Below are 27,254 nucleotides of genomic sequence, written 5' to 3' on the forward strand. Positions count from 1 at the left end.
GAAGCAAAGAAGGTTGTCTGGCCTCTAGGATTAGAGGTGCAGAAGATACATGCATGCATCAATGACTGCATCCTCTACCGCAAGGAGTACGAGAATTTGAATGCATGCCCGGTATGTAGTGCATTGAGGTATAAGATCGGGCGAGATGACCTCGGCGATGTTGAGGGCGAGTCCAACCCCGTGGAAGAGGGTTCTCGCGAAGGTGATGTGGTATGCTCCTATAATACCACGGTTGAAACGTTTGTTCCAAAAGAAAGAGCATGCCAAGTTGTTGCGATGGCACAAAGAGGACCGTAAGAAAGATGTGATGCTGAGACACCCCGCTGACGGGTCGCAGTGGAGAAAAATCGACAGAGAGTTCAAGTTATTTTCAGATAACGCAAGGAACTTAAGATTTGGTCTAAGTACAGATGGCTTTAATCCTTTCGGGGAGCAGAGCTCCAGTCATAGCACCTGGCCAGTGACTCTATGTATCTATAACCTTCCTCCTTGGTTGTGCATGAAGCGGAAGTTCATTATGATGCCAGTGCTCATCCAGGGCCCGAGGCAACCCGACAACGATATTGATGTATACCTGAGGCCATTGGTTGAAGAACTTTTACAGTTGTGGCGTGAAGAAGGTGTACCTGTGTGGGATGAACACGAACAAAAGAAATTTAACTTACGAGCGTTGTTGTTTGTAACCATCAATGATTGGCCTGCTCTTAGTAACATTTCAGGGCAGTCAAACAAGGGATACAATGCATGCACACACTGTTTAGGTGAGACTAACAGTATATATTTGGGAAACAAGAATGTGTACCTGGGGCATCGTCAATTTCTTCCAAAACAACATCACGTAAGAAAGAGAGGAAAACATTTCGGAAGTGAGGCAGATAACCGAACGAAGCCTACTCGCCCTACTGGGGATGCTATATATGATATGGTCAAGGATTTAAAAGTGATCTTTGGAAAGGGTCCTGGCGGACAATCTGTTTCGCATGATGTTGACGGACACGTACCCATGTGGAAGAAGAAGTCTATATTTTGGGAGCTACCCTACTGGAAATTCCTAGAGGTTCACTCTGCAATCAACGTGATGCACGTGATGAAAAATCTTTGCGTGAACCTGCTAAAATTCTTGGGCGTTTATGGAAAGACAAAAGATACACCGGATGCACGGAAGGACCAGGAAAGTATCCACGAAGGAAACAACCTGAATTCAGAGAAGTATCAAGGTCCTGCCAGCTACGCTCTTACCAAAGAAGAGAAGGAGATATTTTTTGAAGTCCTGAGTAGCATCAAGGTCCCGTCTGGCTTCTCGTCGAATATAAAGGGAATAATAAACATGTCAGAGAAAAAATTTCAAAACCTAAAGTCTCATGACTGCCACGTGATTATGACACAATTACTTCCGGTTGCATTGAGGGGGCTTCTGCCGGAAAATGTTCGAGTACCCATTGTGAAGCTATGTGCGTTCCTCAATGCAATTTCTCAAAAGGTGATCAATCCACTAACTCTACAAAATTTACAGAAGGATGTGGTGCAATGTCTAGTCAGCTTCGAGTTGGTGTTCCCACCATCCTTCTTCAATATTATGACACATCTCCTAGTTCACCTGGTCGAAGAGATTGGCGTTCTTGGTCCTGTATTTCTACACAACATGTTCCCCTTTGAGAGATTCATGGGAGTCTTAAAGAAGTACGTTCATAACCGTGATAGGCTAGAAGGAAGCATATCCAAGGGCTATGGAACAGAGGAGGTCATTGAGTTTTGTGTTGACTTTATTCCTGACCTTAAGCAGATCGGTGTTCCTGAATCGCGCTATGAGGGGAGACTGCGTGGAAAAGGCACGCTAGGAAAGACAACAATGTGTATGGACGGAAATTCTTTCACTCAAGCACACTACACAGTTCTACATAATTCCATCTTGGTGGCTCCTTAAAAAGAGGAACACAAGGATATCTTACGCTCTAAATACCCGGAGCAACGTGAAGATTGGATTGATGGAGATCACATGAATACTTTCGGCGGTTGGTTGCAAACACGTCACATGAATGTCACTGATGACGAGCAGCTATACTTGTTGGCCAAGCAACCATCTTCGACTATATCAACTTTTCAAGGGTACGAGATTAATGGGAATACATTTTACACGTTCGCCCAAGATAAAAAAGAGCACCAACCAAAACAGTGGTGTCCGCATTGATGCAGCAGATGACAATGGGAAGAAGGTCACATATTATGGGTACATAGAGGAGATATGGGAACTTGACTATGGACCTAATTTCAAAGTCCCTTTGTTCCGGTGCAAATGGTTCAACCTGAAAGACGGGGTTCAGGTAGACCCGCATTACGGAATGACTACAGTGGATCTCAAGAATCTAGGGTACGGCACCGAACCATTCGTCCTAGCCAGTGAAGTGGCTCAGGTTTTTTATGTGAAGGACATGTCTAGCAAACCGAAAAAAAAGAAAAGAAAGGCAAGAGGACACATCATACGATGAGCCAAAGCGCTACATAGTTCTTTCAGGAAAAAGAAACATCGTGGGAGTAGAGGACAAGACAGACATGTCAGAAGATTCTAATAATTTTGATGATATTCCACCCTTCAAGGTAAAAACTGACCCAAACATCATCTTAAATAATGAAGTTTGTCCATGGTTGCGTCGCAATCAGAAGAAAGGGAAACACACGAAGAAAACTCAGAAGAGTAGCTAGATAGGGATCATAACTTGTGTATCTCAATATGGAAATCACTTTTGTGTAATGATGTTACTGTATGTAAGATATTAACAATGGAGATGGAACCTTTCACGGGCTTGCAAGGAAATTTTTCCGAGGCGCAGCTTTCGAAGATGCCTTAGGGCGTGTGCACCAACGACATCTTCGAGAAGCTGCGCCACGGGAGATTTCCCAACCCTTTCCCAATTACTGTTAGAGGAGATGGAGCCTTTCACGGGTTTGCAGGGAAAGTTTTCCGAGGCACAGCTTCTGAAGATGCCGTAGGGCGTGTGCACCAACGACATCTTCGAGAAGCTGCGCCACGGGAGATTTCCCAACCCTTTCCCCATTACTGTTAGAGGAGATGGAGCCTTTCACGGGCTTGTAGGGAAATTTTTCCGAGGCGCATGATACGTCCCAAACGTATCTATAATTTCTTATGTTCCATGCTACTTTTATGATGATACTCACATGTTTTATACACATTATATGTCATTATTATGCATTTTTCGGCACTAACCTATTGACGAGATGCCGAAGAGCCGATTGTCGTTTTCTGCTGTTTTTGGTTTCGGAAATCCTAGTAAGGAAATATTCTCGGAATTGGACGAAATCAACGCCCAGGGGCCTATTTTTACACGAAGCTTCCAGAAGACCGGAGGGGAGACGAAGTGGGGCCACGGGGCGCCGCCACACTAGGGCGGCGCGGCCTAAGGGGGGCCCGCGCGGCCCTAGCGTGTGGGGCCCCCGTGACTCTCCCGACTCCGCCCTTCCGCCTACTTAAAGCCTCCGTCGCGAAACCCCCAGCACCGAGAGCCACGATACGGAAAACCTTCCGCAGACGCCGCCGCCGCCAATCCCATCTCGGGGATTCAGGAGATCGCCTCCGGCACCCTGCCGGAGAGGGGAATCATCTCCCGGAGTCTCTTCATCACCATGATCGCCTCCGGATCGATGTGTGAGTAGTTCACCCCTGGACTATGGGTCCATAGCAGTAGCTAGATGGTCGTCTTCTCCTCATTGTGCTATCATGTTAGATCTTGTGAGCTGCCTATCATGATCAAGATCATCTATTTGTAATCCTTCATGTTGTGTTTGTTGGGATCCGATGAATATTGAATACTATGTCAACTTGATTATCAATCTATCATATATGTTATTTATGTTCTTGCATGCTCTCCGTTGCTAGTAGATGCTCTAGCCAAGTTGATACTTGTGACTCCAAGAGGGAGTATTTATGCTCGATAGTGGGTTCATGCCTCCATTAAATCTGGGACAGTGATAGAAAGTTCTAAGGTTGTGGATGTGCTGTTGCCACTAGGGATAAAAAATTGATGCTTTGTCTAAGGATATTTGTGTTGATTACATTACGCACCATACTTAATGCAATTGTCTGTTGTTTACAACTTAATACTGGAGGGGGTTCGGATGATAACCTGAAGGTGGACTTTTTAGGCATAGATGCATGCTGGATAGCGGTCTATGTACTTTATCGTAATGCCCTGATTAAATCGCATAGTACTCATCATGATATATGTATGTGCATTGTTATGCCTTCTTTATTTGTCGATTGCCCAACTGTAATTTATTCACCCAACATCTGCTATCTTATGGGAGAGACACCACTAGTGAACTGTGGACCCCGGTCCTATTCTTTACATCTGAAATACAATATACTGCAATTGTTTTTTACTGTTCTTCGCAAACAAACATCATCATCCACACTATACATCTAATCCTTTGTTTACAGCAAGCCGGTGAGATTGACAACCTCGCTGTTACGTTGGGGCAAAGTTCTGTGATTGTGTTGTGCAGGTTCCACGTTGGCGCCGGAATCCCTGGTGTTGCGCCACACTACACTCCTCCGCCATCAACCTTCAACGTGCTTCTAGTTCCTCCTGGTTCGATAAACCTTGGTTTCTTTCTGAGGGAAAACTTGCTACTGTACGCATCACACCTTCCTCTTGGGGTTCCCAACGGATGTGTCGACTGCACGCATCAAGCTATTTTTCTGGCGCCGTTGCCGGGGAGATCAAGACACGCTGCAAGGGGAGTCTCCACTTCCAATCTCTTTACTTTGTTTTTGTCTTGCTTTGTTTTGCTTTACTTTATTTACTACTTTGTTTGCTGCACTTAAACAAAACACAAAAAAATTAGTTGCTAGTTTTACTTTATTTACTGTCTTGTTCTCTATATCGAAAAACACAAAAAAATTAGTTACTTGCATTTACTTTATTTAGTTTGCTTTATTTACTACTACTAAAAATGTGTAATCCGGAAGTTGAAGTTCGTTCCTTTAAGCAACAAGGGGGAGAAAGTTTTAAAGATGCTTGGTATAGAATTAGCGATGCTCATCATAGGTGCATTAAGAAACACTCCACTATTATACTACTTAGGAACTTTTATGTTGAAATCTCTAGCTGGAATAGGTATGTTCTTGATACTCTTGCGGGAGGTAATTTCCTAGGCACTCCTGCTTTAGAGGCTAGTTGCATTATTGAGAGTCTAGTTGGAATACCACCTGTTAATGAAGCTAAAATTGAAATCTCTCTTGAAGATGTCATGAAAAAGTTGGAGGCCATAGAGAAAGATCTTCCAAGTATTGAGACTAAATTGGGAATATTACTTAATAGCACTGATAAACTTGATAAATATCTAGGTGGAATTAATGAGAGAATTGTTGTTTTAGAAACTTGTGCTACTCATGATAATCGAATCCATAGGATTAGTGAACTTGAAGAAGCTATGGGAACCTTGGGTTCAACTTTTTCTTCTCTTAAGTTTAAGGAGAAAGCTTATGTGGGTAAGGAGCAAAAGTTTATGTATGTCTCTAAAGTGCCTAAACCAAAAAAATTATTATTATAGGCGTAAAATTGACAAAGCCCTTAGTACCACTACGGATGGGGGAGCTATTGATGTTAATGCTTCATCTCTTGATAACACTTGATACACACTTTCTGCGCCTAGCTGAAGGGCGTTAAAGAAAAGCGCTTATGGGAAACAACCCATTATTTTACTTCTGCACTTTATTTTATATTTGAGTCTTGGAAGTTGTTTACTACTGTAGCAACCTCTCCTTATCTTTATTTTATTGCATTGTTGTGCCAAGTAAAGTCTTTGATAGTAAAGCCAATACTAGATTTGGATTACTGCGCAGGAACAGATTTCTTGCTGTCACGAATTTGAGCAGTAGTCTCTGTAGAAAAATCAAAAAAATCTGCCAATTTACGTGCGTGATCCTCAGATATGTACGCAACTTTCATTCAATTTGGGTATTTTCATCTGAGCAAGTCTGGTGCCACTTTAAAATTCGTCTTTACGGACTGTTCTGTTTTGACAGATTCTGCCTTTTATTTCGCATTGCCTGTTTTGCTATGTTTGATGGATTTCTTTGTTCCATTAACTTTCAGTAGCTTTGTGCAATTTCCAGAAGTGTTAAGAATGATTATGTCACCTCTGAATATATGAATTATGCACTGACCCTCTAATGAGTTTGTTTCGAGTTTGGTGTGGAGGAAGTTTTCAAGGGTCAAGAGAGGAGGATGATACAATATGATCAAGAAGAGTGAAAAGTCAAAGCTTGGGGATGCCCCCGTGGTACATCCCTGCATATTTTAAGAAGACTCAAGCGTCTAAGCTTGGGGATGCCCAAGGCATCCCTTCTTCATCGACAACTTATCAGGTTCCTCTAGTGAAACTATATTTTTATTCCGTCACATCTTATGTGGTTTACTTGGAGCGCCTGTTTGTTTTTATTTTTGTTTTTGTTTGAATAAAATCGGATCCTAGCATTCTTTGTTTAGGAGAGAGACACGCTCCGCTGTTTCGTATGAACACATATGTTCTTAGCTTTATCTTTAATGTTCATTGCGAAAGTTGAACTATTTCATTCATTGTTATATGGTTGGAAACGGAAAATACCGCATGTGGTAAATGGTTAAATGTTTTGAATAATGTGATACTTGGCAATTGTTGTGCTCATATAGATCTTGTTTAAACTCTTGCATCATGTACCTTGTACTCATTAATGAATAACTACATAGAGCTTGTTAAAATTTGGTTTGCATGATTGATCTCTAGAGTCTAGATATTTTCTCGGTTGAGGTGTTTGAACAACAAGGAGACAATGTAAAGTCTTATAATAGTTACAATATATTCATATGTGAGCTTTGCTGCACCTTTTATACTTGAGTTTGCTTCAAACAACCTTGCTAGCCTAGCCTTGTATTGAGAGGAATTCTTCTCGTGCATCCAAATCTTTGAGCCAATAACTATACCATTTGTGTCCACCATACCTACCTACCACATGGTATTTCTCCGCCATTCCAAAGTAAATTACTTGAGTGCTACCTTTAAAATTTACATTCTTTACCTTTGCAATATATAGCTCATGGGACAAAATAGCTTAAAAACTATCGTGGTGAAGAATATGTACTTATGTGTCTTATTTCTTAGTAAGTTGCTTGTTGAGCGGTAACCATGTTTTCTGGGGACGCCATCAACTCTTTTACCTTTGTTGAATATCATGTGAGTTGCTATGCATGTTCGTCTTGTCTAAAGTAAGGGCGGTTTTCACAATCAAATGGTTTGAGTATGCATACTAGAGAAGAACATTGGGCAGCTAACTAAAGCCATGATTCATGGTGGAAGTTTCAGTGTGGACAGCTAATCCTCAATCTCTTATGAGAATAATAACTGTTGTTGAATGCTTATGCATTAAAGAGGAGTCCATTATCTCGTTGTCTATGTTGTCCCGGTATGGATGTCTAAGTTGAGAATAATCAAAAGCGAGAAATCCAATGCGAGCTTTCTCCTTAGACCTTTGTACGAGCGGCATAGAGGTACCCTTTTGTGACACTTGGTTGAAACATATGCTATGCAATGATAATCCGTGTTAACCCAAGCTAATTAGGACAAGGTGCGAGCACTATTAGTATACTATGCATGATGCTTGCAACTTATAAGATGTCTTATACATAACTCATATGCTTTATTACTACCGTTGACAAAATTGTTTCTTGTTTTCAAAATGAAAAACTCTAGCACAAATATAGTAATCAATGCTTCCCTCTGCGAAGGGCCTATCTTTTACTTTATTGTTGAGTCAGTTTGCCTATTCTTTCTATCTTAGAAGCAAACACTTGTATCAACTGTGTGCATTGATTCTTACATGTTTACTTATTGCACCTGTTATATTGCTTTGTGTTGACAATTATCCATGAGATATACATGTTGAAGTTGAAAGCAACCGCTGAAACTTATATATTCCTTTGTGTTGCTTCAATACCTTTACTTTGAACTTATTGCTTTATGAGTAACTCCCGATCGGTCACAAATACGAAAAATGCTCCAAAGAAGAAACTTTTCCATCATTTGAGGTCAGGTGGCTACAAGACTGCCATTCCGAAGTGGACATCGTTTGAAAATGAACTGATGGAAAACGGAATCACTCCACAAACATGGGACTGGCCCGACCTGTCCAAGTTCTGGTTGTTCGCACATGGGGCAGGGTTGGACCCTAAGACAGGGCAGATCGTTGCGCAGGGGAAATGGAAGGACAAAATTGAAGCAATCACGAAGCAGCTTGTAGATGCAATTGAAAAGGTCAGAAAGGAAGAGTACATTCCCGATAGAGAGAATGACGAGCTAACACTCGCTTTGGGGAATCCTGAACACGTTGGACGGGTTCGAGCTTGCCCAGGTCAGACCCTGAAGGAAGCGTGGCCGGAGTGCGCTGACACTTATAGAAGCCGTTCGGGAAAGAAGAAGAAGGAGTCGGACATTGTAATGGAATTGTTAAATAGGGTGGAGGCGCTTGAGAAAAATCAGAGGGCACCTGATCAGCCGATGTTTCTACAGGATCCTCAAGCCGATGTCGCCCCATCTCAGCGAAGAAGCAGTGTGGGTTCCACGCATCTTGACGGATGTGGAGGAAGCTACCAAGTGGATTATGTCACGGAGAAGACAGATTGCGAGCTATAGATGTTATTCAGGACCGCGTCTGTTAAGGTGGCGATCGGCTATGTTTACCCAAATGAAGATGGAGCAACGCACCATCATTTGCCTATTCCACCTGGATGTGTTCTTGTCGGGGTGGATGAAGTTGTTCCGGGTTTTGAAACAGTGGAGTTTGATTATTTTCCTAGAGGTGACAATGAGAGGACAATTGCCGATGTCAAGCACGGTTTCACCCTATGGCGGAAGAAATACATCGTCCTTTTGCAAAGGCCACCGACTCCTCGTAGATGTCCACATGAGCAGGAAAGGCCACCGACTCCTCTTGGTAGCGGTCCACATGAGCAGCAAAGGCCATCGACTCCTCCTGGTAGTGATGGCGTGTATTTCACACGTTCGTTGGGCAACCCCAAGAGGAAGGTATGATGCGCACAGCAGCAAGTTTTCCCTCAGAAAGAAACCAAGGTTTATCGAACCAGGAGGAGCCAAGAAGCACGTTGAAGGTTGATGGCGGCGGGATGTAGTGCGGCGCAACACCAGGGATTCCGGCGCCAACGTGGAACCCGCACAACACAACCAAACTACTTTGCCCCAACGAAACAAGTGAGGTTGTCAATCTCACCGGCTTGTCTGTAACAAAGGATTAACCGTATTGTGTGGAAGATGATTGTTTGCGAGAAAACGAGTAGAACAAGTATTGCAAGAGATTGTATTTCAAGTAAAGAGAATTGGACCGGGGTCCACAGTTCACTAGAGGTGTCTCTCCCATAAGACGAACAAGCATGTTGGGTGAACAAATTACAGTTGGGCAATTGACAAATAAAGAGAGCATGACAATGCACATACATATCATGATGAGTATAGTGAGATTTAATTGGGCATTACGACAAAGTACATAGACCGCCATCCAACCGCATCTATGCCTAAAAAGTCCACCTTCGAGTTATCATCCGAACCCCTCCGAGTATTAAGTTGCAAAGCAACGGACAATTGCATTAAGTATGGTGCGTAATGTAATCAACAACTACATCCTTAGACATAGCATCAATGTTTTATCCCTAGTGGCAACAGCACAACACAACCTTAGAACTTTCTCGTCACCGTCCTGGTGTCAATGCAGGCATGAACCCACTATCGAGCATAAGTACTCCCTCTTGGAGTTACAAGCATCTACTTGGCCAGAGCATCTACTAGTAACGGAGAGCATGCAAGATCATAAACAACACATAAGCATAACTTTGATAATCAACATAACAAGTATTCTCTATTCATCGGATCCCAACAAACGCAACATATAGAATTACATATAGATGATCTTGATCATGATAGGCAGCTCACAAGATCCGACAATGATAGCACAATGGGGAGAAGACAACCATCTAGCTACTGCTATGGACCCATAGTCCAGGGGTAGACTACTCACACATCACACCGGAGGCGACCATGGTGGCGTAGAGTCCTCCGGGAGATGAATCCCCTCTCCGGCAGGGTGCCGGAGGCGATCTCCAGGATCCCCCGAGATGGGATCGGCGGCGACGGCGTCTCAGTAATGTTTTCCGTATCGTGGCTCTCGGTACTGGGGGTTTCGTCACGGAGGCTATTTGTAGGCGGAAGGGCAAGTCGAGAGGCGGCACGGGGGCCCACACCACGGGCCGGCGCGGCCAAGGGGGGCCGCGCGGCCTAGGGTTTGGCCACCCCGTGGCCCCTCTTCGTCTCGTCTTCGGTCTTCTGGAAGCTTCGTGAGAAAATAGGCCTCTGGGCTTTTATTTCGTCCAATTCCGAGAATATTTCTTTACTAGGATTTCTGAAACCAAAAACAGCTAGAAAACAGCAATCGGCACTTCGGCATCTTGTTAATAGGTTAGTTCCAGAAAATGCACGAATATGACATAAAGTGTGCATAAAACATGTAGATAACATCAATAATGTGGCATGGAACACAAGAAATTATCGATACGTTGGAGACGTATCAGCATCCCCAAGCTTAGTTCTGCTCGTCCCGAGCAGGTAAAACGATAACAAAGATAATTTCTGGAGTGACATGCCATCATAAACTTGATCATACTATTTGTAAAGCATATGTAGAGAATGCAGCGATCAAAACAATGTGTATGACATGGGTAAACAACTGAATCATAAAGCAAAGACTTTTCATGAATAGCACTTCAAGACAAGCATCAATAAGTCTTGCATAAGAGTTAACTCATAAAGCAATAATTCAAAGTAAAGGTATTGAAGCAACACAAAAGAAGATTAAGTTTCAGCGGTTGCTTTCAACTTGTAACATGTATATCTCATGGATATTGTCAACATAGAGTAATATAATAAGTGCAATAAGCGAATATGTAGGAATCAATGCACAGTTCACACAAGTGTTTGCTTCTTGAGGTGGAGAGAAATAGGTGAACTGACTCAACATTGAAAGTAAAAGAATGGTCCTCATAGAGGAAAAGCATCGATTGCTATATTTGTGCTAGAGCTTTGATTTTGAAAACATGAAACAATTTTGTCAACGGTAGTAATAAAGCATATGCATCATGTAAATTATATCTTATAAGTTGCAAGCCTCATGCATAGTGTACTAATAGTGCCCGCACCTTGTCCTAATTAGCTTGGACTACCCGGATTATCACCGCAATACATATGCTTTAACCAAGTATCACAAAGGGGTACCTCTATGCCGCCCTGTACAAAGGTCTAAGGAGAAAGCTCGCATTTGGATTTCTCGCTTTTGATTATTCTCAACTTAGACATCCATACCGGGACAACATAGACAACGAGATAATGGACTCCTCTTTTAATGCTTTAAGCATTCAACAACAATTAATTCTTTTCTCATTAGAGATTTGAGGATGTTTGTCCAAAACTGAAACTTCCACCATGGAACATGGCTTTAGTTAGCGGCCCAATGTTCTTCTCTCACAATATGCATGCTCAAACCATTCAACTCAGTGTAGATCGCCCTTACTTCAGACAAGACGAACATGCATAGCAACTCACATGAAATTCAACAATGAGTTGATGGCGTTCCCCAGTAAACATGGTTATCGCACAACAAGCAACTCAATAAGAGATAAAGTGCATAATTACATATTCAATACCACAATAGTTTTTAAGCTATTTGTCCCATGAGCTATATATTGCAAAGGTGAATGATGGAATTTTAAAGGTAGCACTCAAGCAATTTACTTTGGAATGGCTGGAAAATACCATGTAGTAGGTAGGTATGGTGGACACAAATGGCATAGTGGTTGGCTCAAGTATTTTGGATGCATGAGAAGTATTCCCTCTCGATACAAGGTTTAGGCTAGCAAGGCTTATTTGAAACAAACACAAGGATGAACGGTACAGAAAAACTCACATAAAAGACATATTGAAAGTATTATAAGACTCTACACCGTCTTCCTTGTTGTTCAAACTCAATACTAGAAATTATCTAGACCTTAGAGAAACCAAATATGCAAACCAAATTTTAGCATGCTCTATGTATTTCTTCATTAATGGGTGCAAAGCATATGATGCAAGAGCTTAAACATGAGCACAACAATTGCCAAGTATCACATTACCCAAGACATTATAGCAATTACTACATGTATCATTTTCCAATTCCAACCATATAACAATTTAACGAAGGAGAAACTTCGCCATGAATACTATGAGTAGAAACCAAGGACATACTTGTCCATATGCTACAGCGGAGCGTGTATCTCTCCCATAAGGTGAATGCTAGGATCCATTTTATTCAAACAAAACAAAAACAAAAACAAACCGACGCTCCAAGAAAAAGCACATAAGATGTGGCCGAATAAAAATGTAGTTTCAGGGGAGGAACCTGATAATTTGTTGATGAAGAAGGGGATGCCTTGGGCATCCCCAAGCTTAGACGCTTGAGTCTTCTTGATATATGCAGGGGTGAACCACCGGGTGCATCCCCAAGCTTAGAGCTTTCACTCTCCTTGATCATGTTGCATCATACTCCTCTCTTGATCCTTGAAAACTTCCTCCACACCAAACTCGAAACAACTCATTAGAGGGTTAGTGCACAATATAAATTGACATATTCAGAGGTGACACAATCATTCTTAACACTTCTGGACATTGCATGATGCTACTGGACATTAGTGGATCAAAGAAATTCATCCAACATAGCAAAAGAGGCAATGCGAAATAAAAGGCAGAATCTGTCAAAACAGAACAGTTCGTATTGACGAATTTTAAAATGGCACCAGACTTGCTCAAATGAAAATGCTCAAATTGAATGAAAGTTGCGTACATATCTGAGGATCATGCACGTAAATTGGCATAATTTTCTGAGCTTCCTGCAGGGCAGTGGGCTCAGATTCGTGACAGCAAAGAAATCTGGAACTGTGCAGTAATCCAAATCTAGTACTTACTTTTCTATCAACGGCTTAACTTGGCACAACAAAACTCAAAACTAAGATAAGGAGAGGTTGCTACAGTAGTAAACAACTTCCAAGACACAAAATAAAAATAAAGTACTGTAGGTAAAAACATGGGTTGTCTCCCATAAGCGCTTTTCTTTAACGCCTTTCAGCTAGGCGCAAAAGTGTGTATCAAGTATTATCGAAGGGTGGAGCATCAACATTACCTTGGGCTTTACCCTTACCTTTCTTATTGTTTTTCTTTCCCTTTGGTTTAGTAAATATACGAGTTTCTCCCGGTATAGAGGTGAATTTCAAAGTGCCTTCTCCAACATCAATGACTGCTCCCAATAGTTTCAGCAGAGGATCTTCCGAGTGTGAGTTTTCCTGTTTCAACAACGAGATAATCAATAGATATTGTTCTTCCACAAATAGTTGTATGCACACCTGCAGCTATTCCTTTAGGGATTATAGTAGAGTTATCAATGAGAGTTATCTCTTCTCCTCCTTCCTCGACTCCCCAAAGTTTCAAAGATTTATAAATACTTTCAGGCATAAGGCAAAATTCATACATAATATCACAGAGTAGGCATGGAGGGTTCGATCACCGATAGCAATTTTAACAGCAGGATCCCACAATGAGAGTTTAGAGTTCACTAAAACTTGTTCAAGACGATTACGAACGTGGCAATAGTTATCATTCAAGCGAGATGTACTTATCTCCGCAGTATTTAATCTACTATATATGCTAGCGAGGACTCGAATCAAAGTTATTAGCTGAATCATATGATGCAACCAACTTCTTTATGGCATTAAAAGCTTGATCCCCATTGCAATGAAGGAAATCTCCTCCCACTAAAGTATCCAAAGCATATCTATAGCGAACCATAAGACCAAAATAAAAATTACTAAGGAGCAAACTCAGAGTCATTTGAGGTTCAGTTTTACGATAGGAAGTAAAAATTCTAGACCAAGCATCCTTAAAACTCTCCTCATCCCCTTGTTTAAAAGTGAAGACTAATTCTTCAGGCGAAGAAGTAACAGGTTCATAGCTAGACATGGTAACAAAAGTAACTAATTTTTTTGAATTTTTAGTGTAGAGTGCAAGACAAGTAAATAAAGCAAACTAGATAAAGTAAATGCAAGTAAACTAATTTTTTTGTGTTTTCGATATAGCAAACAAGATAGCAAATAAAGTAAAACTAGCAACTAATTTTTTTGTATTTTGATTTAGTGCAGCAAACAAAGTAGTAAATAAAATAAAGCAAGACAAAAACAAAGTAAAGAGATTGAGAAGTGGAGACTCCCCTTGCAGCGTGTCTTGATCTCCCGGCAACGGCGCCGTAAAAAGAGCTTGATGGCGTGTATTTCACACGTTCGTTGGGCAACCCCAAGAGGAAGGTATGATGCGCACAGCAGCAAGTTTTCCCTCGGAAAGAAACCAAGGTTTATCGAACCAGGAGGAGCCAAGAAGCACGTTGAAGGTTGATGGCGGCGGGATGTAGTGCGGCGCAACACCAGGGATTCCGGCGCCAACGTGGAACCTGCACAACACAACCAAACTACTTTGCCCCAACGAAACAGTGAGGTTGTCAATCTCACCGGCTTGCTGTAACAAAGGATTAACCGTATTGTGTGGAAGATGATTGTTTGCAGAAAACAAGTAGAACAAGTATTGCAGTAGATTGTATTTCGAGAAAGAGAATTGGACCGGGGTCCACAGTTCACTAGAGGTGTCTCTCCCATAAGACGAACAAGCATGTTGGGTGAACAAATTACAGCTTGGGCAATTGACAAATAAAGAGAGCATGACAATGCACATACATATCATGATGAGTATAGTGAGATTTAATTGGGCATTACGACAAAGTACATAGACCGCCATCCAACCGCATCTATGCCTAAAAAGTCCACCTTCAGAGTTATCATCCGAACCCCTCCAGTATTAAGTTGCAAAGCAACGGACAATTGCATTAAGTATGGTGCGTAATGTAATCAACAACTACATCCTTAGACATAGCATCAATGTTTTATCCCTAGTGGCAACAAGCACAACACAACCTTAGAACTTTCGTCACTCGTCCTAGTGTCAATGCGGGCATGAACCCACTATCGAGCATAAGTACTCCCTCTTGGAGTTACAAGCATCTACTTGGCCGGAGCATCTACTAGTAACGGAGAGCATGCAAGATCATAAACAACACATAAGCATAACTTTGATAATCAACATAACAAGTATTCTCTATTCATCGGATCCCAACAAACGCAACATATAGAATTACATATAGATGATCTTGATCATGATAGGCAGCTCACAAGATCCGACAATGATAGCACAATGGGGAGAAGACAACCATCTAGCTACTGCTATGGACCCATAGTCCAGGGGTAGACTACTCACACATCACACCGGAGGCGACCATGGCGGCGTAGAGTCCTCCGGGAGATGAATCCCCTCTCCGGCGGGGTGCCGGAGGCGATCTCCAGGATCCCCCGAGATGGGATCGGCGGCGACGGCGTCTCAGCAATGTTTTCCGTATCGTGGCTCTCGGTGCCGGGGGTTTCGTCACGGAGGCTATTTGTAGGCGGAAGGGCAAGTCGAGAGGCGGCACGGGGGGCCACACCACAGGCCGGCGCGGCCAAGGGGGGCCGCGCCGCCCTAGGGTTTGGCCACCCCGTGGCCCCTCTTCGTCTCGTCTTCGGTCTTCCGGAAGCTTCGTGAGAAAATAGGCCTCCGGGCTTTTATTTCGTCCAATTCCGAGAATATTTCTTTACTAGGATTTCGAAACCAAAAACAGCAGTAAAACAAGAATCGGCACTTCGGCATCTTGTTAATAGGTTAGTTCCAGAAAATGCACGAATATGACATAAAGTGTGCATAAAACATGTAGATAACATCAATAATGTGGCATGGAACACAAGAAATTATCGATACGTTGGAGACGTATCAGGTAGCAGTCCACAAGAGCAGCAAAGGCCACACCTACCTGAGAGAGACCCCAGCGTCAGTCCACCATCTCGAGATCCTCCGCGTAAGACAGCGTCCTTTAAGCGGAACGGTACTCCGCCTAGGAAGAGATTTAGAATGGAGAAACCACTACCGCCTATGGAGAAGTTACCTTGGGAAATGAGTATTGAGGAAAATGAGCAAAAATGTCAATCCCAGCTCAAATCCTTTTTTTGCTAAGAAAGCGCCAGAGATACCTTTTGAGAAGACACTAGATCTGGTGAAAGTTGTGCGTACCGTTGAGAATCTATATGACCCTGTACCATCGCCGCCATCTGACTATAGGCGTTCTATTGAAAGATCGTATGACACGATGGTGGAGGCGAAACAACGCAATCAATCGGGTGTCACAACAAAAAAAGGGAAACAACAAGTGCACCAGCTCGGAGAACAACCCGTTCAATCGGTCCCCCCTCTCATGGTGTTTGACGAGAAGGCCGTTCAAAGTTCTCGATAATACATCGATTACCCCTTCGCTGAAGTATAATATAAATTTGTTCAAGGGAAAGATTTGGTCGAGAATCTCAGGAAGCTACCAACAAGTATGCGTAATTTGCATTCGTGGTATAGTAATGCCACAAAAAAAGGGATCGAGTCTATCATGGTGCGAGTTAAGGAAGAGCACTACTTCCAAGAATACTCTGTGAGCGTTGACTTCGGCGAACTCTTTCAGTTATACAATCTCTGGGCCCTCGACAAATCAATCATCAGTTGCTATTGTCTGTAAGTGATTTATTTATGTAATTTGAGAAGTCTTTAGCTCAGCTCGTTCATTGTCTGCAAATTATAATCTTTTGTGTGCTATATTATGCAGATCGAAGATGCTCGAATGCAAAAGGGATGAAATCAAGCACATTGTGTTCATTGACCTGGATACAATGCATGAAAAAACCATAGAGGATCCCATCTATAACAGGGATACACCGGAGACTTTGCTAAGGTTTTTGAAGCGATAACGTGACAAAAGGATAATACTTTGGCCTTACAACTTCAAATGAGTGTTACTGTCTTATAACACATTCTATTTTGCTCACGAGAAGTTCAAATTTTAACTGATGACTTATATATATGACACTGCATATTTAAACGTGCGCAGGTTCCACTTTATTCTTATCGTCATTAAAATGTATGAAGGAGAGGTTGAAGTCTTTGACTCACAAAGCAAAGAGGCCATACTGTACAAGACGTGTTTTTTATGCTCAAAAAGTAATTTTAAATCTTATCGGTCTTTTCGGTAATTTCCTGATATCAACTAATTGATAACTCTTTTAAGCTTTTTCTTTTGTCGGACAGTGTATGGGAAATGTTCATCAAGGAAGATCGGTCCCATGAATGAAAACAGAAGCTGACATGGCGTGCGGCCAAAGTAAGTAGTACTACCTAGGTCCACACACCTTTATCATACTTGATTATTGTTTCATTGAATTATATTCTTGTACAGAAATACCCGCAACCACCAGAGGGGACTAATCTATGTGGATACTACGTTTGCGAGTTCATCCACATAATTGTCAGCGAGAGAACGAATAATCAAAGAAATAAAGAGGTACGAAAAAATATTCACAAATTTATTTTGTTACCATAAGTTGTGCTTAGTTTCAGTAATAATTGTTTGTTTGTGATTTGATATATATATACACACACATAGCTCATGTATTCATTTGTATCTTATTCTTTTACAGTTGGCAAGAAAGCGGGACAGGATCTCAATCGAGGAACGCTTCAGAGTAATTGGCGATGAATTGGCGCGATTTTTTCCTTCGGAACGTCATACCACCATTCGCAGAGTTCCACTATGAATGAAGATGTACATGTAACATATAGTTTGACTCGGAGAGTACCACTATGCTATATGTAATAGATAATATGCCTCGGAGAGTACCACTATATATGCATGAAGATTGATCTTCATGCATACTACTTAGTTTGCGATCTTATGCAATTACGTGTGTTATATTGTATGCACCAAGTTGCTATGCATCACCTTTATCTTCATGTACTACCTAAACCCAAACGCGTAGCAGGCGCATCGACGCGATATGAAACTGTCTGATACCCCTAAACCCCTCCTAAAACCCTAAACCCTGAATTCTCTGCCGCGGCAGAGATTTCTGCATTTTCTCTGCCGCGGCAGACAACCTTTGGTACCGGTACGTATTATAAACCGGTACCAAGCTCCCTCGCCCCTGTGCTCTCCCGGGTGCCCACATGGAGGCCCTTTAATACCGGTTCGTAAGAAACCGGTACGAGGGGGGGGGCTTTTGTACCGGATCTTTTGTACCGGTTGATTAACCGGTACAAAAAAAACCCCTCTGAAACCGGTATTGATGCGCCATTTTCTACTAGTGTGTAGATCGGCAACCAAATGGCATGATAACCAGACACGATAAACTATCAGCTACTCGTACATTTCCTGATCAAGCATCGTTATCATCAGATACATCAAATTTCTCGCTGCAAAGGTGTCTAACCCCGTGAGAAAAGTGCATCTTGTTAGCCACATGGAACCAACTCTCTCATGATTCTTACCATCAGCGACGACCTGCTGCTATCAGTACGGTACCTGATGGGACTCGGGACATACAGGTTACCGTATTAGTCTAAACCTCTTTAGTCTTTAGGCTAGAACACAACGTGAAAACAACATTAGCCATTGGTTGCTACTATAGCTGGCCTGTGAGAGAAACCGTGCCTACACCACACAGAATTGACCAAAGATACCTGCGACTAGCTAGCTTCGGCACTGAGCACTGTACTATATATGCAAAACCTCCCGTGCATCACATGAGTGGAAACGGATTGCATGCGGATTAGATAATACTCTTTTCGTATCTATTTTATATTTTTCAAAATAAATACCGATGTCGAATAGGAATGAGAAGTGGATGTTTTCTCAATTCGGAGGATATGGAGTAATAGGCTGTGTATCTTATACTGAGTCAACTGTAGAATGTTCTTTTCATATCCATTTTTATATTTTCAAAACAGATATGAATGTGAATACGGATGTCGAATATGAATGGAGAGTGGATATTTTCTTAATTCGTAATGGATACGAATAACGAATAATAGACTGCTTATTTTATAGTGAGTCAACTAGACAGTGATAATACTACCTATGTCCATAAATAGGCGTATGAGATTTGTCTTAGTTTGGATGTATCTAGACGATATTTAGTGTCTAGATACATCTAGATTTGGACAAATCAGACATCTATTTATACTTTTATAGACGGAGGAATACACAATTTGTTTCAGGTTCAATCATAAAAATTATATATTGAATACTTTGTAAGTATTTTTGGTTGACTAATTTAGAACTACTAATATAATCTAACATAATTTTATTCGGATAAGAATATATCCATTTCCATATCCATATTTTGTTCAAAATCCAATACACTCTCTGCTCCATATTAATTGTCCCCAATATGTATCTAGACATATTTTAGTTTTAGATACATCCATATTAGTGATAAATAATATAAATCGGAGGAAGTGCCATATTTTTGTGTATTATTTATCAGATCCAGATATTTACCACGTCTATTTTCATTTTTTTCGATAAAGCGAATATATTAATATCAAAAGATACCAATTACACCCAGCCTCTGCAATAACGCAACACCCTAAGGCTGGTGCCAGCGCGGGCGGTACCGCCCGCCGCCGGGCGAGAGAGGGGCGGGAGTGGGGCGGGACGGGAGCGCGGGGCGCTGCGGCTGGCGCCCGGCGGTGCCGCCCGCTGCCGCCGGCTCCGCCCGCGTTGGCGGCGACGAGCGCGACGACGACGGGGCGATAGGCGGAGCGGCGCGGTGGCGGGCGGGCGAGAGAGGGGCGGGCGGCAGCGCGGGCGAGAGCGAGCGAGAGAGGGCGGTAGTAGCCGAGGTGGCGCGATGTGATTCGTCCACCTCAGCTAGCCGTTGGGGTAGCCGTTGGTACTTCAAAAACCCTAAAATTTCAGCCCCCCCCCCATAAATACCCCCATATGGTTTCACTCACTCCACACCCATTTCATCTCCTCCACTCTCCATTTCCACTCCACTCAACCCCATGTCTTCGTCCAGCAGCAGTTCGAGCGACGGAATAGAGGGTGATCTGATCGCTGCATTCCAAGCGGAGTATGAGGAGGAGATGCTGAACGAGGAGGAGGAGGAGGCAAGACGGCCGCGACGCCGCCGAGAGTTCATCAGACGTGATCGTCTTGGTGCCCACGATCGGCTGTTCGAGGACTACTTCGCCGACGACTGCAACTATCCTCCGAGCTACTTTCGGCGAAGGTATCGGATGACACCGAAATGAGGGAGTCACCGATGTATACACAGCTCCAGCATGATTTGATGGAGCATGTGTGGGCTAATGCCTAGATTATGTAATTTTTTCAAATTTTTATGTAATCTTTTCAAATTTTTATGTAATTTTTTTTATGATGTAATCGGTAACAATTTTAGTTGAATAAAATAATTTCCTTGCATTATTTATATTGTTGTAATCTGAAAATGAAATGCTTGATGGCAAGGAGAGAGAAAAGGCGACGTGGAGGAAAGAGAAGTAAAGCTGGCACTATAGCCTGTGCATTGGCACCGTGGGGTGAGAGTGGGGTGAGAGTGAGGAAAAAAGCTGACGTGGCGGGTGAGAGTGAGGCTATGCATTGGCACCAGCCTAATGGCAGTACGGATGCACAGTACGGATGCACACAGCCAAAAAAGAGAAAAAATAAACTAAGAAATAAAAGTATCACAGGTCTAGCAACAGCAATACATCCACCACCAAGACAACACCTGAAATACAGACTCTCCAAAAACAACGCCTCCAAGAAGGGAACAGTGCACCAACGCCATCGTTGCCCGATCAAAGATTTTAGGTTTTCACCCTGAAAATAGTTCGCCGCTCTCATGTTCGTACGTATTAAGATATTACCATGACCATTTTTAATGCCAGATAACTTAAATTGTCCACTATAAGTTCCCACACTACACATAGTAAACTACAACCTCTGACCTTGTTCGTAGATTTAACCAAAATTTTATCAAAATCTGCGATAATTAAATTGGATAGGAGAAAGCAATAGATCCCTATCTCCAGCTTCGGTCAGGTGCCAAATGGGACCCACACCGAGCTGTCTTTTGTTTTTGAGAAAAACGCTGACCTGTCAGGCTACCCCCACGAGCCATAGACTCCAAAGTCCAAATGGCAGACTCGATCAGTCAGAGCCTTTTGTTTGTTTACTCGCGCTCTCTCGCTCGCTCGTCCGTGGAAACTAATGGCGATCGTCGCGGGGCTTATCCGACTCCTCCTCGTCGCCGTACCGATCCTGCACGCCGCGGCAGGGAGCGGTAACCCAAAGGCGGCATGCCCGCTGGACCTGGGTTACGTGCGGACGTTCCCGTGGGACCGCGCGCCGTGCGCGCCGCCGGTGGCCAACGTCACTACCTGCTGCACGACGCTCCTCTCCGTGCTGGGCATCGGCATCGCCGCGCGCCTCCGTGCCACCGGCCGCTTCCGCCTCCCGTCCGCGACGGCCTCCGCAGCCTGCATCCGCGCCTTCTCCGACGAGCTCGCCTCGCCGCCGCTCTCGCTCCCGCCAACGCTCGCGCCAACCTGCTTCCCGGTCCCATCCCAGTTCGCCATATCCCCGTCTTTCTGCGCCGGCGTCACCACCGCTTCACAGTATGTCGCCGTCGTAGGCGACGCGACTGTCGGGGACCTTAACTCCTCCTGCGGCTCCGACCTCGCCGCGATGTCCCTCTGCTCCAGCTGCCTCGCCGCCGGCATCCGCGCCTCGGCTCGACTCACCGCCGCGGCCGGAAACAGCTCCGACTCCCTCAATTGCTTCTACCTCACCGTAATCTACGCCGCCGGCGTCTCCAACACTGCCGGGCCTGCCTCCCCTGCCACCGCCGCGTGCGCCTTCGGCCTCGCTCTCTCCACTACACACCCCACATCTTCCACTACCCCCAGCTCTAGTAACCACACCAACATCGTGGTAGCAACAGTTGTCCCGATCGCTTCCGTCCTCCTCATCGCGCTCCTCGTCGCGCTACTTGTTTGGACGAAGCGGCATGACGGCGCCATCAAGACCGGCCGTGGCTTGTCCGTGGAGCGGCGGCCGTCGCGCCAGCGACCCAACACCGGCTCGGTGCTGTTCGAGATCGGTGAGCTGGCGAAGGCAACTGGCGGGTTCGCGGAGCGGAACATCATCGGCCGCGGCGGGTTCGGCGTCGTGTACCGCGGCGTGCTCGCGGACGGGTCGGTGGTCGCCGTCAAGAAGATGCTCGACCCGGACGTGGACGGCGGCGACGACGAGTTTGCAAACGAGGTGGAGATCATCAGCCACTTCCGTCACCGGAACCTGGTGCCGCTGCGCGGCTGCTGCATCACCGGCGCCGAGGACGCGGACGACCATGGCAGCAAGCAGATGCTCCTCGTGTACGACTACATGCCCAACGGCTCGCTCGATAGCTACATCTTCGACGGGGCGGCGATGCCGTGGGCGCGGCGGCGGAGCGTGATCATGGACGTGGCGAGAGGGCTGGAGTACATGCACTACGGCGTCAAGCCGGGGATCTACCACCGGGACATCAAGGCGACCAACATACTGCTGGACGAGGACATGCGGGCGCGCCTGGCGGACTTTGGGCTGGCGCGGCGGAGCCGGGAAGGGCAGTCGCACCTGACGACGCGCGTGGCCGGCACGCACGGCTACCTGTCGCCGGAGTACGCGCTGTACGGGCAGCTCACCGAGAAGAGCGACGTGTACAGCTTCGGCGTGGTGGTGCTGGAGGTGATGAGCGGCCGGCGCGCGCTGGACCTCGCGGACCCGTCCGGGATGGTGCTGGTCACCGACTGGGCGTGGGCGCTCGTCAGGGCCGGGCGCGCCAGGGAGGTGCTCGCCGAGGCGCTGCTGCGCGAGCGCGAGGGGATGAGCGTGGTGGACATGGAGAGGTTCGTGCTCGTGGGGATCCTGTGCGCGCACGTCACGGTGGCGTGCCGCCCCACCATGCCGGAGGCGCTGAGGATGCTGGAGGGGGACTTGGACGTGCCGGAGTTGCCGGACCGGCCTCAGCCATACGGGCAGAGGATCCCGTTCGACGAAGCTGACGGCAACTTCAGTGCATCTTCGGTGCTGAGTGGTCCATTCGTCGACTTTGGCGACATGCTCAGGTGATGGATCGATGCATGCAGCGATGTTTGGTTTGAAATTGGAATCGTATACTGCAGCAGTTAAACTTCTGCAACCGCTGGCTGACTGAAGTTCAGAGTTTGTATCACTTTTTTCTTGATGTAAATTGAGTGTGCACACTGTCTTGTGCTGATATGCTGAATGAACTGAAGTTCACATCAAATAAAGCTCTAAGAGACTTTTTCTTTTTCTTGCACAAGGTACAAACTATTCAGCATCTGGCAATTGTGGCGATTACACAAACATACAGATACAGGTTACTGGTACTACACCAACTTCCAGAGTTGTTGCTATCTTACAATGAGGGCAGACCGGCAACCACAATAGTGTTCTAGAGTTATATCGACACATCAAGCGACTTCAGATATAATTTGTCCAGTTGTTTATCCAAACAGACACAAAAGGAGAGATACAATTGGCAAAATGCATGGTGCATATACATGCCAGTGGTGGATAAGATCATTTGATGGAATGGGAGTGGAGAATAAACGGCCTAGCTGTTCTCCTGCAGGTTGGGGTGGCTAGGCTGCACGCGGAAGGTGATCGGCATCTGGGCTGCAAAGTCCCTATCCGGATGGTAACCAAGCTCAAGCTCCCTCATGTTGCCGTTCAGGGCGATATCTTGCTGATGCTGGAGAGAATGAACAAAAAACAGAGTGTTCGGTAAACATTCAGCATAGGAAGTTCCTTCGGTCCAGTGCAGATAGAGCGTTTACAAATGCTTATGCATAATGTTGTAACCCTGTAGCTCCTCTGTCTAATGGCCTCGCCCTCCTGGTCTATGCTGTCATCTGGGCGTTTTGGCCTCCTTTCAATGAAAATTTCAGGTGGGGGAAAACCCTATATAACTGAATGTTTAATGAGGCGATATTACTGTATGATTTTCAACAATTGTTATTGGTGGAAGGATTCTTGTGTATGCACTCATTTAGGAATTTTGTCTATGCCCCTAACAAAAAATAGAATGCATATAAGGAACAATAATCAGCATTTAAACAGTGTGCCAATAGTTTTTAGCTTATAAGAACTTGAACAAAAACAGATACAGCTTATTCACCAATAAGTTCTACGAGTGAGTCATTCTGGAAGGTCACTTACCAGTTTAAATGCGAGCAACTTGTTCTCATCTTCTAGCATCTTGCCCTGCAATTGACCAAGAAAACAGTGGGTGAGAAGAAAGCATAGAAGAACTGCATTATAATCAACAAAAATACACGACATGTAATCATGTCTCCAAAACTAGGTCATACAGTTTTCATCAGCCTGTCGTAGTGCTCCATCTACACAAACAGAATAAAGCAAGATCAGAAACCAAAAATAATTCAATAGTGATAATGGTACAATGTCAACCAACAAGTCGAACAATTATATTACCTGTTTTTCATGCAGGCCTGTCAGTCCATTATCAAGTGCTTCCTCAATCATGATCAGCTCTTTGGGTTGCAGTGAGTTCAGATCTTCGCCTTTCAAGTGCCTGTATAAAATCATAATGGGTGACTACAGTCTCAGTAGAAAAAGTACCCGAAGGAAAAAAAGAAACGGTATGTTCAAGAATTTACCTGAGCTCGATCTGCATGTTATCATTTTCTTTCTTGATTCGATCAATCTCCGCACTGAGGCTCTGAAACGTTGAATGTGTCCATCAGTGATAAGCCATTCTACCTTTTTTTTTTGCAATAAGTCATTCTACTCAACTGGCTCAACAAAGAAAATGCAGTCGCTCTTTTTTTTTTCCTGAAAAGGCTTTTCAGCCTGGCTTTAAGAAAATGTGGTATTCTATCTCTAGAAAAGCAACACTACAAAGGCATTTATTGATCTGTTTTGGAAATCAGGAATTACCTTATGTTTCTCATCCCACAGTATCTTCCCGGAGTTGGTCTGGTACTTCTCCAAGATTCTTGATAGGCTATGTCTCACCAAAATGATGCATCAATAATTCAGTACAGGGGTAAAGGTTGCTCAACGTGCCACTTGAATGGAAAAGTAGATATTTTTTCTAGATTCCAAATTCCCATCTAGTCTATGAAAAGGGAAGTATCAGTTGTTTACTCAGTCCTACCAAATTAAGTTTACCTTTAACCTACTGTACAAGAAATCAATCAAGCAGAAAACATCTAGACCTACCCAATCCCGTTCATGGTAAGTTGTTGGTACGAGTAGCAGATTTTACCTAATTGCAGTGACTAAAGTATATCCTCCTTTACTGATAAAACAGCCATAGGTTGCATATTTGCCAACAGAACGTCCAATCCATCGAGAATTTGGGATAAAACAAGCAACCCCTCTTTTTTGTAAAAGAAAAGCCACCTCGAAACTAAAGCACAAGCACTGACAAGTCCTAAACAGTGCATGTCAAAGAGAACCGAGAGAAGAGTGAGCTAGAGCACGCACGATGTCTTTGGGGAGCAGAAGTCGTAGAGCTTGCCGGCGCTGGAGAAGACGACGACGCCGACTTCGGCGTCGCAGAGTACGCTGATCTCCTTCGCCTTCTTGAGGATCCCGTTCTTGCGCTTGGAGAAGGTCACCTGGCGGTTGCTCTGGTTCTCGATCCTCTTGATCTCGATCTTCCCGCGCCCCATCCCCGCTCCTTCTTCCTCCTCCGGCGGCGCCAGGAAGGGCTCGTTTGTTCCGGGGTTCTGGAGGCTGGTGTGGGCGTAATGTGGCTGGGGAAGGCGGTGGGGGTGGGGGAGGAGTAAAGGAGGCCGCCATGGGAGGAAGAGGAATGGTGATGAGGGGACTTTCGGGTTGGTTCAGAGGTGGGAGCCGGAAACGGCAAGTGCTCTGTCTGCTTTTGCTTGGCGTGGCTTCCGTCGGCTAGTTTGCTTGCCCCGATACCCGATTTTGATGATTTGAGCGCTGAGGCGGGGGAAAAGTTTCTGATTTGATTAGTGGGATTTAGCCTTTAGCCCATGGTCCATTATCAAATTCTGAAATTCACATGGCCCATTCCAATAATCAGTGGCAGCACTAGTGGGGGCTGAAGTTTAGTCCCACATTGCTAGTTGGGAGGGAGTTGGAGTGGTATATAAGCTGGGCTGTTCTAGTCCTAGTAAGTGAGTGAGAAGAGAGAGAGCCCTCGCGCACTCCTCCTCCGTCGCCCGCCTCGCCACGCCTCGCCACGACGCGTCACGGGTTGCGGGAATCTCGCCGAGCCGAGCTTATCTTTTTGCTGTTTGGGAAATTAATTGTGTAATCAATTTCGAGTCATTAACGGACGCGTTACTTCGACTCGGACGTGGGCTGCGCCCCACGACCTTCCCGAACCGTACTACATAAGCGCGGACTCCAACCCTAGTCTGTACCAGACGCATACGCTACTACCTGTTTCCAGTTCATTGCGTCGCCGCCTTCGTCTTCCTCATCCCGTCCGTCGGCGTGCACCGACTGCCGGGACAGTAGGCCTCCGGAACCCCGCCTCTCGTGAACCCGTACGGGTGAGGGGCAATCGGGTTTTGGGGAGCGCTCCGGCGCGACTACTGGCATCACGATGTCGTCATCGGACGACGAGTTCCTCCACACCGACAACTTCTTCCCGGACCTCAGCGACTTCTTCGGCAACCTCAACATGGGCGACAACGACGCTGCTGCAAAGTATGTGATCTTGTCGTCTCTCTTTCAGTTTCTGTTAGAGTTTCTTCTTCTAGTTTGTGTCGTAGACACGATCAGTTTATCTTATTTAGATGTGATCTGTTCATCTACCTTACTAGTCTGCATGATTAGTTTATTTGTTATTTTCGTGGTCATGATTTATCATTCACCTGTACGGATTATTTCATATGGATATTTGCTTATATATTCAACAATCCAAAAATCTGATTTTAGGCAAATAAATTCAAGCAGCGTTGCTGCCGCTACTCGACCTCCCCTCTTTGATGGTATGCATTACAAGAGGTGGCGCACAAAGGCAGTTCTATGGTTTACAAACCTAGGCTGTTTTAGCGCCACAGATGCTAGACCTGAGGGGCCTCTCTCTGCAGAGGAGCAGGAAAAGTTTGAGAAGGTCGACGCTATGTTTAAGGCGGCCTTG

The 27,254-nt window shown here is 44.7% G+C and overlaps 2 protein-coding genes across 2 annotated transcripts; one reads left to right on the forward strand and one right to left on the reverse strand.

Moving 5' to 3' along the window:
* Window positions 1-21,307: 21,307 nt before the first annotated feature.
* On the forward strand, window positions 21,308-23,417 carry LOC124659707 (probable receptor-like protein kinase At1g11050). The gene has a single exon (XM_047197529.1). It carries the CDS (start codon window positions 21,308-21,310, stop codon window positions 23,210-23,212), a length of 1,905 nt encoding a protein of 634 aa, XP_047053485.1. The 3' UTR covers window positions 23,213-23,417.
* A 173-nt stretch (window positions 23,418-23,590) lies between these two features.
* Window positions 23,591-25,806, reverse strand: LOC124659708 (MADS-box transcription factor 2). Its single transcript, XM_047197530.1, has 7 exons — window positions 25,619-25,806; window positions 25,067-25,133; window positions 24,787-24,848; window positions 24,602-24,701; window positions 24,478-24,507; window positions 24,326-24,370; window positions 23,591-23,858 (listed from the first exon to the last, which is right to left on the reverse strand). The coding sequence occupies exons 1-7, from the start codon at window positions 25,804-25,806 to the stop codon at window positions 23,721-23,723; spliced, it is 630 nt and encodes a 209-aa protein (XP_047053486.1). The 3' UTR covers window positions 23,591-23,720.
* Between the last annotated feature and the right edge of the window lie 1,448 nt (window positions 25,807-27,254).

This window comes from Lolium rigidum, chromosome 6, assembly GCF_022539505.1.
Source record: "Lolium rigidum isolate FL_2022 chromosome 6, APGP_CSIRO_Lrig_0.1, whole genome shotgun sequence".
In the NCBI taxonomy this organism is placed as follows: domain Eukaryota; kingdom Viridiplantae; phylum Streptophyta; class Magnoliopsida; order Poales; family Poaceae; genus Lolium; species Lolium rigidum.

Excerpts from the sequence above, each read along its gene's own strand:
- LOC124659708 (XM_047197530.1), bottom strand. The coding sequence starts at position 25,806 with ATGGGGCGCGGGAAGATCGAGATCAAGAGGATCGAGAACCAGAGCAAC. Across the intron at positions 25,134-25,618 it reads TTCTGCTCCCCAAAGACATC|CCTATCAAGAATCTTGGAGA; the intron begins GTGCGTGCTCTA and ends GGTGAGACATAG. Across the intron at positions 24,849-25,066 it reads TGTGGGATGAGAAACATAAG|AGCCTCAGTGCGGAGATTGA; the intron begins GTAATTCCTGAT and ends TCAACGTTTCAG.
- LOC124659707 (XM_047197529.1), top strand. The coding sequence starts at position 21,308 with ATGGCGATCGTCGCGGGGCTTATCCGACTCCTCCTCGTCGCCGTACCG.